The sequence below is a fragment of the Pan paniscus genome, chromosome 1 (assembly GCF_029289425.2).
Source record: "Pan paniscus chromosome 1, NHGRI_mPanPan1-v2.0_pri, whole genome shotgun sequence".
Classification (NCBI taxonomy): domain Eukaryota; kingdom Metazoa; phylum Chordata; class Mammalia; order Primates; family Hominidae; genus Pan; species Pan paniscus.
The window spans coordinates 80,647,411-80,660,742 of record NC_073249.2 but is presented as its reverse complement, the minus strand read 5'-3'; the positions used below and the strand labels follow the sequence as shown (position 1 = coordinate 80,660,742).

The window sequence follows — 13,332 nt, the reverse complement described above, 5'->3', positions numbered from 1 at the left end:
GCAGAAGCATCCCGGTGTTTTCTGCTGTGTCACTGCCCTCAGAGGGATGTATAAAGCTGCTTGGGGGCTCATAGGAGAGGGATGAAACCAAGAGTTTGGCTTTCCAGCAACAGCGGACAAAGAGTGGGAAGGGGTACTCTATGCCCCAGGTCTGCAACATCTTGCCCTATGCGCTAGGTTTTCCCAAAGGTCCTTTGGCTCCAAGAATTTTACAGCAGAACAAAGGGATCGATACCCCCAAGGGGGCATAAAAGCATGCCAATGAGAATACCCGCCGCCGACCGGGCACCAAGAAAGTCCTCGGTGGCTGGGTCACGTGCAGATATTGTTGCCTGGGGTCTAGACTGGCGTGAGTCTCAATTGGTTTCTACGGGACAACTCACTGCGGGCTACCCCTCCCGAGCCCTAGCTCCGGGCTACCGCCCTGGGTGGGTTTGGCAATTGTCCTGCTCGAGGTGGTTCAGGCCGCCCACAAGGGGCACAGCCGGGCAGTCAGGAACCGGGGCTGCCGGCTGGGCTGGCCTGCAAAGAAGAGGGAAGGGCCGGAACTGCAACCGCAGTGGCGGGGAGTAAGAGGGGGCGGCAGGTGCAGGAGCGGGAGGCGGGGCGGAGCTGGGCAGAGTCCTCGCCAGTCCGGCGTCCCGGAGTGACCTTCCCCCCCCCCGCCAGCGCCCAGGAGGGGTGGACCCACAGCCCAGGGAGGCCGAAAGCGCGGGCGGGCAGGCAGGCGTGGAGGCTGGGCCAGGACTGCCGGGCTGGGGTCCTCGAGGCTCCGGGCGACCCAGGTGCGGATCCCCCAGCCACGGAAGGGGCGGTTCACGCCCAGCCGGGAGCTGGGAGGGGGCTGCGCGGCGCTGCCTGCGCGTCCCTCACCGCCGCCCCCGCCTCCTCCTCGCCCCGCGCCCAACGCCCCGCGCCCAGCGATCCAAGCGGCCCCTCTAGCCCCGGCGGCTCCTTTGTGCCGGCCCCGAACCCGCCCTCTCGGGCCGAGTCCCTGCCCCTCGCGCCGGCGATTGGCCACCGGGCCGCTAGAGGGCGGGGCGCACGGCCGCCGGGGCGCGGTATATAGTAAAGGTAGGGCTGGCGCAGCCAATTCTTCGGCTCCTGGCGGGAGTGCCGGTGGCGCCCCGCAGTCCGCTTGTCCGTCCTTCCCTCTCTGACTCTCCTACCCCGGGCCTGTCTCTGCAGAGGTCAGGGGAGGCGGGGGCCCAGCACACGTCCCCAGTGGCAGCGGGAGCGGCAGCTACGGGTTCGCGGAGCCCCCGACCCCCCAAGGGCTAGAGGAGTGCTCGGCGGACCAAAGAAAGCCCGCGAGCGGCTGCGCGCCCACCAATAGGTGCGGGGCTCGGAGCCGCGCAGCCTGCGCCGTCCCTCCCTCCGCCCCCGCCTCACCGCCGCCGCCGCCGCCGCCGCCTCCCCCTCCCCCTCCTCTTGCTCCTGCCTTGGCTCCTCCGCCGCGCGTCTCGCACTCCGAGAGCCGCAGCGGCAGCGGCGCGTCCTGCCTGCAGAGAGCCAGGCCGGAGAAGCCGAGCGGCGCAGAGGACGCCAGGGCGCGCGCCGCAGCCACCCACCCTCCGGACCGCGGCAGCTGCTGACCCGCCATCGCCATGGCCCGCGGGAAAGCCAAGGAGGAGGGCAGTTGGAAGAAATTCATCTGGAACTCAGAGAAGAAGGAGTTTCTGGGCAGGACCGGTGGCAGTTGGTGTAAGTACGGGGTCCGCAGCTCCCGGCCGCCGCGTCTGATCTTTCCCGGGCGGCGCATCCCCTGCGCAGGGTCCGCGGCCGGTTCCGCACCCGCCGCGCTGGCCGGGGTGGCGGGGGCGAGGGTGGTGGACGCTGCTGGGTCGCGCCGGCCTGGGCTCGCAGTCCTGTGCGGAATGCGGTGTCCCCAGAGTGGGGCGCAGGGTCGGGGCTGGAACACGACAGGCGGAAGATTATGCATATCGTAGCGATCTTGGCTTGGTAATTTGCAGTCTTTCCTACCGTGCATCGGTTGAGCCTTTTACTCCTGGGAATAGTCAGGCTCTGCGAGACTACATTTGTCTCTCCCGTGTCCTGAGTCCTTAAAAAAAAAATGAGATCTGGGGTCTTGAGAGAACCTCGTGAGGTGATGGGATCTAATGCAGACGAGGTTGTGTGTTACAGCATCTTTCTTCTAGTCTAAATACGTATCTCAAAAGAGAGGAAAGAGAAGGGTGGAGAGGAATCCATCCACACTGTAGTATTTCACAGCGATGGCTAAGGGTTTCCCTCCATGACCTCCCCTGGAGTCATCACCACCCAGAAATGGTTCAATAAGCTCCATTTCAGGACTCTGATTCTTAGCTTTGGCCCGAAACCTGGCAAAGTCTGGTTGTTTTCAAGGTCTACACAGACAGTTGTGGATCAGTCAGTAGGTTGGGTTGATTATGGTGAAGGGAATATAAACGCAGAGCAGCTGATCTTAAAATATTTTGTGCAGCCTGTTGCTTGGTTGGATAGACTTTTTTCCATCGAAAATTAGATTTCTTGTTTTCAGCCTCTCCGGAAAGGTGACTTTTTTTTTTAAAAAAAAGGTCATTTTGAAGGGCAGAGTTGTAGGCGAATCTATGAGTCGTGACTGCGTGAGGGAAGGAGGGAGGGAACTCCCCCTGCTGCATCACTGCCCCCTCCTCCTCCAACATCATCATCATCATCATCATCATGACCATCACCACCAACACCACTGGCACCACCACTGCAGTCATTCAGGGAGTCCTGAACAGAGGCCGATTGGTGTTCCTGCTTGGGAGGATCTGTGGGAATCGGCAGGAGAATGAGTCAGGGAAATAGTGCTTAGCTGACATTTTGAAATGGAAGAAGCTGGAATATATGAATTTTTGTAAAGAAAAAAAATGCAGCCTGTGAGTCTCTCTTGATTGAAAATTAAAGGGTTAATAATGCATCACACTTCAAGGTTAGTCAAGGTGAAGCCTCTTTCCAAGGTGTTACTGGGAAGCATAGGTATCCCTGAGCCATGGAAAATGTAGTTCTTTAATGGCTTTTAGCTTTTGTTTTATATTTTATTTTGGGGAGACTTCTTCATTGAGATTATTGTCATAGTGTCTCAGGCATAAAGGTAGTTTCCTGTGTTTTACTGTGGAAAGGAAAACCTGAAGAACTGTGGGGTGTGTGTAGAATGAACAGCTCCCTGGCAACTCCTTGTAACTTGAGGGAGGCCTGGAAGGTGCACTGCGGTATGGGCACCCTTCTCCCCAGGTTAGCTGGGGCTTCCTTCTCTGGTGGTCTGACCCTGCTGCGTCACAGGGGCAGGGGCTGCATTGACTCTAGGCACATTGTGAAATTTGCCTTCTTGTCTTTTTCCCCTTAGTATAATATGTATCTTTCCTCATTCCAGTTTCATGCTTCTCAGAATAATACTTGCTTTAGAGGGTAAGGCAGTATGGACTGACTCATTTTTAAGCCGACATTTAAGGGGCAGCACCTCCATGAGAGAGAGAAAGAGAGACCGTGTGTGTCAATTTTTATGTCTTGATATCCTATCCAGCAAGCTATCAGTATGCTGATTTGTGAATGTAGACCAAGGACTGCTGTACTTGCCTCCTCTTCCCTTCCATGTTCCACGGTACAGGTGCTGGGCTAAAAATCCCCTTTTTGTTTTGTGCTAATATGTCTGCCCCTTTCTGGCAGTGTAAAAACTGTCAGAGCCTCTCTTAGGTAGAAAAGGTGGCAGCAATTACCGTCTCCTACGGAGAAAATGCCCCTTTTCCAGCACTGGGCCCAACATGGATGCCCTTGGGGCGAGGGCAGGATGCCCTTGGCTCGATTTTGCTTATAGGTAGATTTTCACCAAGATGGACGCAGGAGACTCGCCTGTCACCTGCTGGAGAAATCACAGCATGCAAATCACTTTGTGCCTTCTACCTTTTTATTAGGTTAATACAGACATTGGTAGGTTTTATATTTACAGCTAGGCCTGGATGCCTGCCTGTGACCTTTCGAAGGGTACACACTGTTTGTTTGTTCATTTGTTTGTTTTTCCAAAAAAACCTCTGTATTACTTTTTTTTAAAAGAAGAAAAATTGCGTGAAAGGGAGATGCCTCTGAAGCCTCTCAGCTCCCCTCACAGTGCCACCCCAGATAGTTGGTGTGACTTATCTAGCCTTTTTTTTGGCTAGTGGGGAGCCCCTGGTGGCCCGTGTCTGAGTGAGCCACTGCATAGGCCCCTCTAGTCCTGAGTAGCTCCACTCTCTCCCAGTGACCTCACGGCAGTAACTAGGGAGATTTTATCAACTAACATCTCAGAGCAAAAAGGGAAAATTCCTCACTTTTCTTAGGATATCGTGTGGGCAGAATAGAAAGGCTGTCTGTTTCTGAGCTTAATCGGCGTACTTGCAAAATGACTTGTTTTTCCATTGCTCTTATTTGTATTTTAAACTGTAGCCTCAATTATGTACCCTCTTATGTTGTTAGAATTAGGCATCTGGAGTCCAGGGAATGAGTATAGAGATGTTTCAGTTGTTCGAAGGGGCACATGGAGGTAAGCTAAGAGCACCAAGATGAGGTGGGGGTGGGGGGCAACAAGAGGAAACTTGAATCAGGGCTACGATAGCTGTCTTGCTGACTGTTACACCAACTCTTGCACCTCTTAGGAGCATTCACTGGAAAAATTTTCCAGATCTCTTGACGTCACAGCGTTGCCATTTGCCTACTGCTGCTTGGATACAGAATGCAGCACTTAACCCTTGTCCTGCGGGGAGGGAGTGATTGAGTTGGGTGCTGTAGTTCTGGATTACACAACCTTTTCTTTCTTCCTTATCTTTGCTTCTGTCTTTGCTTTTTTCCTTGTTATTTGCTTTTGATAGAGGAGAAAAAGGATTATGATTAAGCATTTTGCTGTGGTTTTGTGTGTTTTGCTTGTTTTAACAGCTCTGTAGCCTGATTTCCCTTAACTGTTTAGTGCCTGACAGGAAAGTTGGGCTTTTAAATGTATGGACAGGGCAACAAGGCTAATTCCTGCAGTTGTGTGCCCACTCCCTCTCTGGCCCCCTCCTACCACATATACTTCTTTTCAATAATACTGTTTTTCAGTGGCTTTTCCCCAAGTACCCTGGCATTTAATGCATGAGATCTGGACCTTTTTAGCAGTCACCTAAGGCTCCTTTGTGCAGTCGTGCTTCTGACTCGATAACCTTACAGTTCACTTGTTCCCTGTTTTGCATTCACATTGAGTTGTTTGGCTGGCACAGGGCTGCCAGGCAATGCCTAGTACAGCCTGTTACTATGCGGCTAATCAGGGAGATAATCCTTGTAAACCAGTAACCGATAGCCACCCTCATTCCCATCTATGTGTTGAGTCTTTTTTTTTTTTTTTTTTTGCTTTTGCAGCTATTTCAGCCTCCATCCTGTTGTCTTGTTAACTATGGGAAAAAGAAAATGCAGCCCAGCAAGTCAGTCATTATTCTTGTTCCAGTTCCAGAAGATGGAATTAAAATGTGCTGGTCATTTTCACTATAGAATTTTCTTTTTTTCCCCTTGTCTTGTCCTCCGAGGGGAAGAGTGTGCTTTGTTGATAATACAAACCCAAGGGAGAGTGATAGTAAAAAAAACAGGAGGATATCATCACTGGGTTTCTCAGGATTCATTGCTCTGCCATAGCAAAATAACCCTCAGGCATCTGAGCATTTGGAGAAACAGCAGAGCTTGGATTGTAGTATTTAAATGTCAAGGGATATGCAAGCAAAGAAAACATAGGTCTCTAAGGGAGTATACTGTCATATTTTAAATTCATTGCATAAGCATCCAAACATAGCTCTAGATTTTATTGGTGATCTTCATGATTTTTTTTTATAATTTTGAGAATAAAAAATATGGATACTTTTTTTAAAATTTAGGGAATAAAAAATATAAGGATCCTAGTTCTAGCTGAACATTCCTCCTACCCTTAACCACCTCCCATACACACTGCAAGTGGAGGGCTGCCCAGCCTCTCGATTTTCACCCTGTGTCAGTGGGGTGAGGTGCACTCTTGACGTTGGACAAGGAAGAAATCATGGGACCGGGGGAACCAGGAAGGAAGCTTGTTCATCCGTGGGAAGATTAAACTTTCATTCTGAGCATATGACTGCATCACAGCTTTTTGTTTCTGTTCTTCTTGCAGTTAAGATCCTTCTATTCTACGTAATATTTTATGGCTGCCTGGCTGGCATCTTCATCGGAACCATCCAAGTGATGCTGCTCACCATCAGTGAATTTAAGCCCACATATCAGGACCGAGTGGCCCCGCCAGGTAAAATCCACATGAATAGCTTCATTCCTTCAGAGATAGCATGGGTGTCACTTTTTCTATTGAGAAAAAATTCTTTGGAAAATTACTCTATAATGTAGTTTTAAAGCAACCATGAAAAGGGAAAAGAGAAACTTCTCTCGGCTGCAGCCAGATGTCCTACCCGCATTGCAGGCAGAGCTCCCACGGATTGCAGACATCTTATTTGCCCAGTTCTAGAGTGAGGGTGAAGAGTCCTGGTTCTTGACCAGCCTGCTACCCACCAGCTATGTGACTGTGAACAGATTGAGTTCTGATGGGGGCCCCTGTCTTCTCATTTTTCATATTCTAGGGTTTGGTTAGTGGGATCCTTTCCAGACCTTTTCAACTCTAACAGACATTTTTTTACTTCTTGAGGGGGGCTATGACTCAGATAAATTCTTTTAAAAAAGTCACTTGGGCTCCTGTTTTAAAAGGTGAACTTATTTTTAGAGATGATAAGAAGCTGTGGAATGGGCAGCTACTCACAGGGAGAGGAGCCATGACTTTAGGGGTCTATTGTCCCACCTGCTGTTAATTTGCAGTTTGAGCTTGAACAAAGTCACTCTTACTTCTCAATATTTATACCCATTGATTTAATAAGCATCTCATTTGCCAGCTTTCTGGTCCCACTTTGTAGTTTAATTAACTGTCTCCTTTAGCTCTTAAAAACTTGGGTGAACAAAAAGATTATTATAAGAAAATGCAAACTGCCACACGAGTCCCTGCTGTGACTTGGGTGCCATCAGTGTAGAGCTATGTGTGTTCACACCAGTCGTGAAAGGCCCACGGCCATCATGCCTGATGCTGATAGGACAAGGCAGTGGAATAGCCACAAACGTGAATTTACCATCTGGCTGTTGTAAAAATCATTGTCTGGAGGACCTAGAGAGAAAGTGTTGCATAACTTCCGGGCTCTCACTTACGAATGACCTTGAAGCTGCTGCTGAGGGGTGGCAATGACTTGTCCCTTCTCTGCTTTCCCTTGGCAAAGGTTTAGTAACAGCTGTATTTAGGTGACAATCTTCAGATGATCTACGTGGCCCTGAGCAGCCTAGATCAAGGGCCACTGCCTGCCACAGACTTTTCATGCGCACCTTCTTGAATGTGGGAAGGATTCACAGAGGAAGATCTTCAAAATACGGAGGTGGCAAGCATTGTTGTGTAGCCCTAAGTCACATAGTTCTCCACTGTAAGAAAAACTCAAAATATTTCCAGATAAATTTAGATCTGAGGGATTGGGGAAGTGGAAAAAAAAATCACGTAAGTAAATAACATAACTTAAACCTGCTTAATAATCCAGTTTCCAGCAACTGTTTTCCACAAGAGGTGGGTCTGTGGAAAGATCGAAGCAAGAATTCTGGAGTATGCAGAGAAGCTGAAACATGTTTTACGTTGGGTTTGGTGATAGGGAAGCATTGTGTCTTTTCATGTCCTCTTCTGCTAGAACTTTTGTGGTACCATTAGTCGTAATTTTAATTGGTGCGGATATTTTGTTTTTGTTCTTTGTTATGCCATTTAAAAGTTAATTCTTCCATCATGATGTGATTTTATAATTCTTTTTTTTTTTTTGAGACAGAGTTTTGCTCTGTCACCTAGGCTGGAGTGCAGTGGCGCAATCTTGGCTCACTGCAGTCTCCGCCTCTCAGGTTCAAGCGATTCTCCTGTCTCAGCCTCCCAAATAGCTGGGATTATAGGCATGCACCACCATGCCTGGCTAATTTTTGTATTTTTAGTAGAGACAAGGTTTCACCATGTTGGCCAGGCTGGTCTCGAACTCCTGGCCTCAGGTGATCCACCCACTTCGGCCTCCCAAAGTGCTGGGAGGTGTGAGCATGAGCTACCATGCCTGGCCTGCTGCTGTTTTATAATTCTTATACTCAAAGCCAAATACGACTACAAAGTCAAATATTTTCTTCAGGACATTTCCTAGATTAAAAAAAAAATGGTCTTTGACTATATAAACTTTGAGGAGTCAGCCTTTAATAAAACTAAAAATTCTCTTTGTGCCCTTTGCAGAAAGGAAAATTTAACTTTGGAAAAGAAATAGCCAAAGGGCCCAACCTTGTAAGTAAGGACTTGGAAATGACCTTGCCTGTAAATCAACTGGCTGAAGTGCTCAGTCCTTTCCAACACCCTCTCACCGTGCCTCCCTTCCCTTCCTTCCATCCCCTTCCTAAAAGACATGTTCTTAGTACCTATATTTAGTGTGCTCACAGCAGTTGGACTGACCTGACAAACCCTGACTTCTCCAAAGGAATGCTGGTGGCTCATCTTGGAAAAATGCATTCCTGTCCTGTGGTCTGAGTCACAGGAAAAGTCCTCAGTCCTCCATCTTCCTTGTTCTTTGGCCTGGTAATTTCTGTCTCTTCTTTTCCTCATCCCTTCCCCCATCACCTTTCAGGAGAGTCTAGGCCAGGCCCCTCCTCTTCACCTGCCTTACCCTGTGGGGTTTTTCGGGGGCCTTTACCAAGGGACATGACATTCATATGAAAATGACAGTAACCTTGATCAGGCCAGGCCAGCAGAGTGCCGAACCTTGATCAGGCCAGGCCAGCAGAGTGCCGGCTGCCACAAAGTGCAGCTCTTGGGCCACCCCTTATGGCCCTGTGTTGCCTGAGGGATCCTAACTGGACCCTCCTTGGCATTTTTCAGAGTACGTGTTAGAAGTTTGTATTTTGCATAGGAAATAACTCCTTAAGTATGCAGACAAACAATGTGTTTAAGAATACCCTGACAATTTTTTGGCTTCACATTAGTATCTTTAAAGCCTCCATTTTCATGTTTAGTTAAAGAGGGAAAATTGTAAATTTGAGTTAGATACACCTAGTGGGTGTGAAAGTTTGCATATGATTTAAAGATATAAAGACTTACTAATAATATTATCAGCTGAATTTGAGGCATGAATGCAAATCCAGCCTGACTGGGTATTGACTGCCCTTTGTACACTGGCATACCTTGTAGTTGGATCTCTTCTCAATAACATGTGAATGTGGCCATATCAAGCAGTGGCAATTGTGCAGTGAGTGTATTTGGGCCTGTATGGCGATAATATTGGATAAACTGAGAGGCCAAACATGAAATCTGAGAGGAGAGACTAAACTACAGAATGGAAGTGAAATGTAAGAAAAAATGGTGAACGTGTACAGCTTCTTGGCCCTGAACAATGGTGGCCGTTTAATGCACATGATATTCCTTACAAAGTCGTGTTGCAGCCGGTGTGGTAGCTCATGCCTGTAATCCCAGCACTTTGAGAGACTGAAGCAAGAGGATCCTTTGAAGGCAGGGGTTCAAGACCAGCCTGGGCAACATAGCAAGACCCCATATCCACACACACAGAAAAAATTTTTTTAAGTCTCCTGTTAAAAAAAAAGGGGTGGGGCCAGGCGTGGTGACTCACGTCGTAATCCCAGCACTTCCGAGGCAGGCGGATCATGAGGTCAGGAGATTGAGACCATTCTGGCTAACACAGTGAAACCCGGTCTCTACTAAAAAATACAAAAAATTAGCCTGTCGTAGTGGCGGGCACCTGTAGTCCCAGCTACTCGGAAGGCTGAGGCAGGAGAATGGCGTGAACCCGGGAGGCGGAGCTTGCAGTGAGCCGAAATTGTGCCATTGCACTCCAGCCTGGGTGACAGAGCGAAGACTCCATCTCAAAAAAAAAAAAAAAAGAAAAAAAAGGGGGGTGGGGAATCATATGCTCTGTGAGAACTAAATGAGATGATAAACATATATAAAGCAAATAGTACTTTATGGTGGCAAAACCAATGGTATTAAGTGTAGGGTAGCTGTTGAGAGCAACTTCTGTTTTTTTTCTTTTTTTTTTTTTCAAGAGGGAGTCTTCTGTCGCCCAGGCTGGAGTGCAGTGGCATGAGCTTGGCTCACTGCAACCTCTGCCCCCTGGGTTCAAGCGATTCTCCTGCCTCAGCCTCCCGAGTAGCTGGGGCTACAGGTGTGCGCCACCATGCCCAGCTAATTTTTGTATTTTTAGTAGAGATGGGGTTTCACCATATTGGTCAGGTTGGTGTCAAACTCCTGACCTCTGGTGATCCACCCGCCTCAGCCTCCCAAAGTGCTGGGATTACAGGCGTGAGCCACCGCACCTGGTCCAGGGTTTGTATAGCCCTATCTTTCTACTAGAAGCAGCAGTTTCTTCTTTTTGGACACTAAATTTCCAGATATGACAGGGATGCTTTGCACACTTAGATTTTCATGGAGTCAATAAAACCTTAGCTTTCCATGGAAATGTTTAAGAGACATTTGGGAAACATGTTTTTAAAAATTTTAAAGTGAATTTAAATGGCATTGTATTTGTTGTGCAGTCTCTCCCTTTAACAAACCCATGCTTGTTGGGTTAGCCCCTGCCAAGCTTTTCTCCAGAGGAGACCCCCTTAGGCAGTCCTGCAGTGCTGCTCTGCAGCATCGCTTCTCATCTATTGATGCAGTTGGATCTGGGGAGAGACACAGCAATTAGCTGTGCTGGAGAGGGCTGAGCAGGCACAGGCACGCACACCCACGTGCATGCCCACGGACATGCAAGCGTGCACACACACGCATGCTCATGGATATACACACACACTCAGGCTTACCAAGCCCTGGCCCTGATTTGACCCTGCTTGCCTTGCTGCCTGCCCAGTGGTGTAATGGAAAAGTCTCTTCTTCACATCCGCCATTGCCCTTCCCCCACCTCAGGCTCACTTAGCAACAGTGGAGTGAAATGAAGGTCACTGTGTGTCAATCGGTGGGTCCAGGAGATTCCCAGCTGGCTTGCTTCCTGGTAGGCAGGTATGAATGTATGCTGCTGTTCTCTCTTTTGAGGTTGTGGGTGGCTGTTTGTTTAGCTCTGAAGTATAGACGGCTCAGTGCTAGCAGACACATTTTCAAAGGGTCATATTCTTGGCTTGTTGGTAACCAGAATCGGGCAGGAGAAGTGGGGTGGATGCAGACCAGCTGACCACACTGGCACCACCAGCAGTTTCAGTTTCATCTTGATTGTAAAGAGGAAATATCTAATCTTAAAACTCATTAGGGGCCTGGCGCAGTGGCTCATACCTGTATTTCCAGCACTTTGGGAGGCCGAGGCAGGCAGATCACCCGAGGTCAGGATTTTGAGACCAGCCTGGCCAACATGGTGAAACCACATCTCTACTAAAAATACAAAACTTAGCTAGGCGTGATGGCAGGCACCTCTAATCCCAGTTACTTGGGAGGCTGAGGCAGGAGAATCACTTGAACCCGGAAGGCAGAGGTTGCAGTGAGCCAAGATCGTACCACTGCACTCCAGCCTGGGCAACTAGAGCAAGACTCCATCTAAAAAAACAAAAACAAAAACAAAACAAACAAAAAACCCATTAGGGTTCAAGTCATTATCATTCTATCTCAGCTTGATTAAGTAAAATTCCTGAGAAGTCATTATGTCAGTCTCAGAATACCTAATTTCCCCCCACCTCCCGCAAACTACCTCATACTTGTATTACTATCTCTCACTCACACTTCAAAGGAGAAATAAGGGGAAATTAGAAACATTTGGCTTCCTTATACTTTGGAGGGGTTGTTAGTGCAAAGTGCCAGTAAGGTGTTTCCAGTTAGAATACACTGCTTTGTAATCTCTCAGCTGACGCGATGTATCTGTATACACCCAGCTGTCTCTCACTTTCCCTCTCCTCCTCCCTTCCCACCCTCAAATGGATCCTGTCTACCTGGTCCCAGAATTTGTGGATGAGTTAGCATTGGTGGCAATTAGATTTCCAAAAGCTACTGCACAGCCTTATGACTTGGTAAAGGGTTTGTGGGGGGAACCCTGTTTGGCTTCAACAACTCAACTACCCAGGTGGTGATTTCTTTCTAAAGACAAGGGTACAACTAGTAAGTCATCTCTTGGGTACACAGGAAACCTAATGATTTACTTTAAAATGTTCTTGGAGCCACAGAAAAACAGATCTTACATTGTATGCCCATTGTATGATGAGTAAGCAGAACAGAGACCTGATAAGTAGGAAGGACCAGGTAACAAGTCTGTGGGAGTGATGGTGGGGGAAAAAAAAAAGCTGGATTTGTGAAGCTTCATTTAAGGATTTTTTGCTCTATTCACCCAAGGGTCATAGAAAGTGGGGTGGAAAGAGCAGTAGCCTGACAGGTCCACTTTTACCATAAAATCTGATGGGGTTATTGGACTGGTTGCTCTTAACTGTTGGTCAGTGCTCTCATGCTAGTAATCTGATGACCAGCTGGTCTGTCGGATGCAGTCAAGACTAGTGAGAAGCTGGGGAGATGAAGGGAACAGGGATGTATCATCCAGCTTTTTCCCACATACATGCATGAGTAGATCTTATCAAATGTCATGTAGAATGCAGTGTCTTGTTTCAGGATATTACTTAACAAATGTTATATTTTATATCTAGATATGTCAAATATACTGTATGTACTTGCTCTTCAGTTTGGCCTTGAGCATAATTAATGTAAAATACTAGGATTTATCTATTTGTTTATGTTATTCTTTTATAAAAGTGGCACCTTTATTGTATTGAGAATAAGCACAATTATGAGCTATACAAAATACCAAGGATTTGCCCCTATGGAATATGCATTTTTAAAGATAGGTCAACTGAACTAAATAACTCCCTGCTTGCCTGAAAGTGAATATACAGCCACAGGAAGAAGAGGACGGATCAGAGAAGAGCCTAAATCAGAGTTCATGGCATTTAGCTTAGACAGGAGGAATGATTTCTTTACCCTGAGTGTTGGTAAACATCCAGATTGGCTGTAGAGACAGTCCGGGGATTCAATTTTCTAAGACTTTGTAAAGGGAGCAGATTCTGAGTGTCGGAGGGTGTGAATGTGACCCTGCCTGCAGGCAGGGAGATTTATTCCTTGCTAATCTCAGAGCCTGAGTCTGGGAGCTGGAGGCAGAAGGTGAGTCAAAGGTGGCTAGTTTCCAGAAAGTGCAAAGGTGCCTTTTTTCTGTGCCTCTCCCCTTACTTTGCTAGGTAAGTTGATACCAACCCACAGATATAAAACAAAAATAAACAAACAAAATCCAGAAATATCTT

At 47.8% G+C, this 13,332-nt stretch overlaps 1 protein-coding gene across 1 annotated transcript in view; it reads left to right on the top strand.

The window, feature by feature from the left end:
* Window positions 1–1,155: 1,155 nt before the first annotated feature.
* Window positions 1,156–13,332, top strand: part of ATP1B1 (ATPase Na+/K+ transporting subunit beta 1) — a 28,681-nt gene continuing 16,504 nt past the window's right edge. The window contains exons 1-2 of the mRNA XM_008978285.5: window positions 1,156–1,704; window positions 6,140–6,268. Of these exons, the coding sequence (XP_008976533.1) occupies window positions 1,608–1,704; window positions 6,140–6,268 (226 nt within the window). The 5' untranslated portion in view covers window positions 1,156–1,607. The remainder of the gene's footprint in view (window positions 1,705–6,139; window positions 6,269–13,332) is intronic.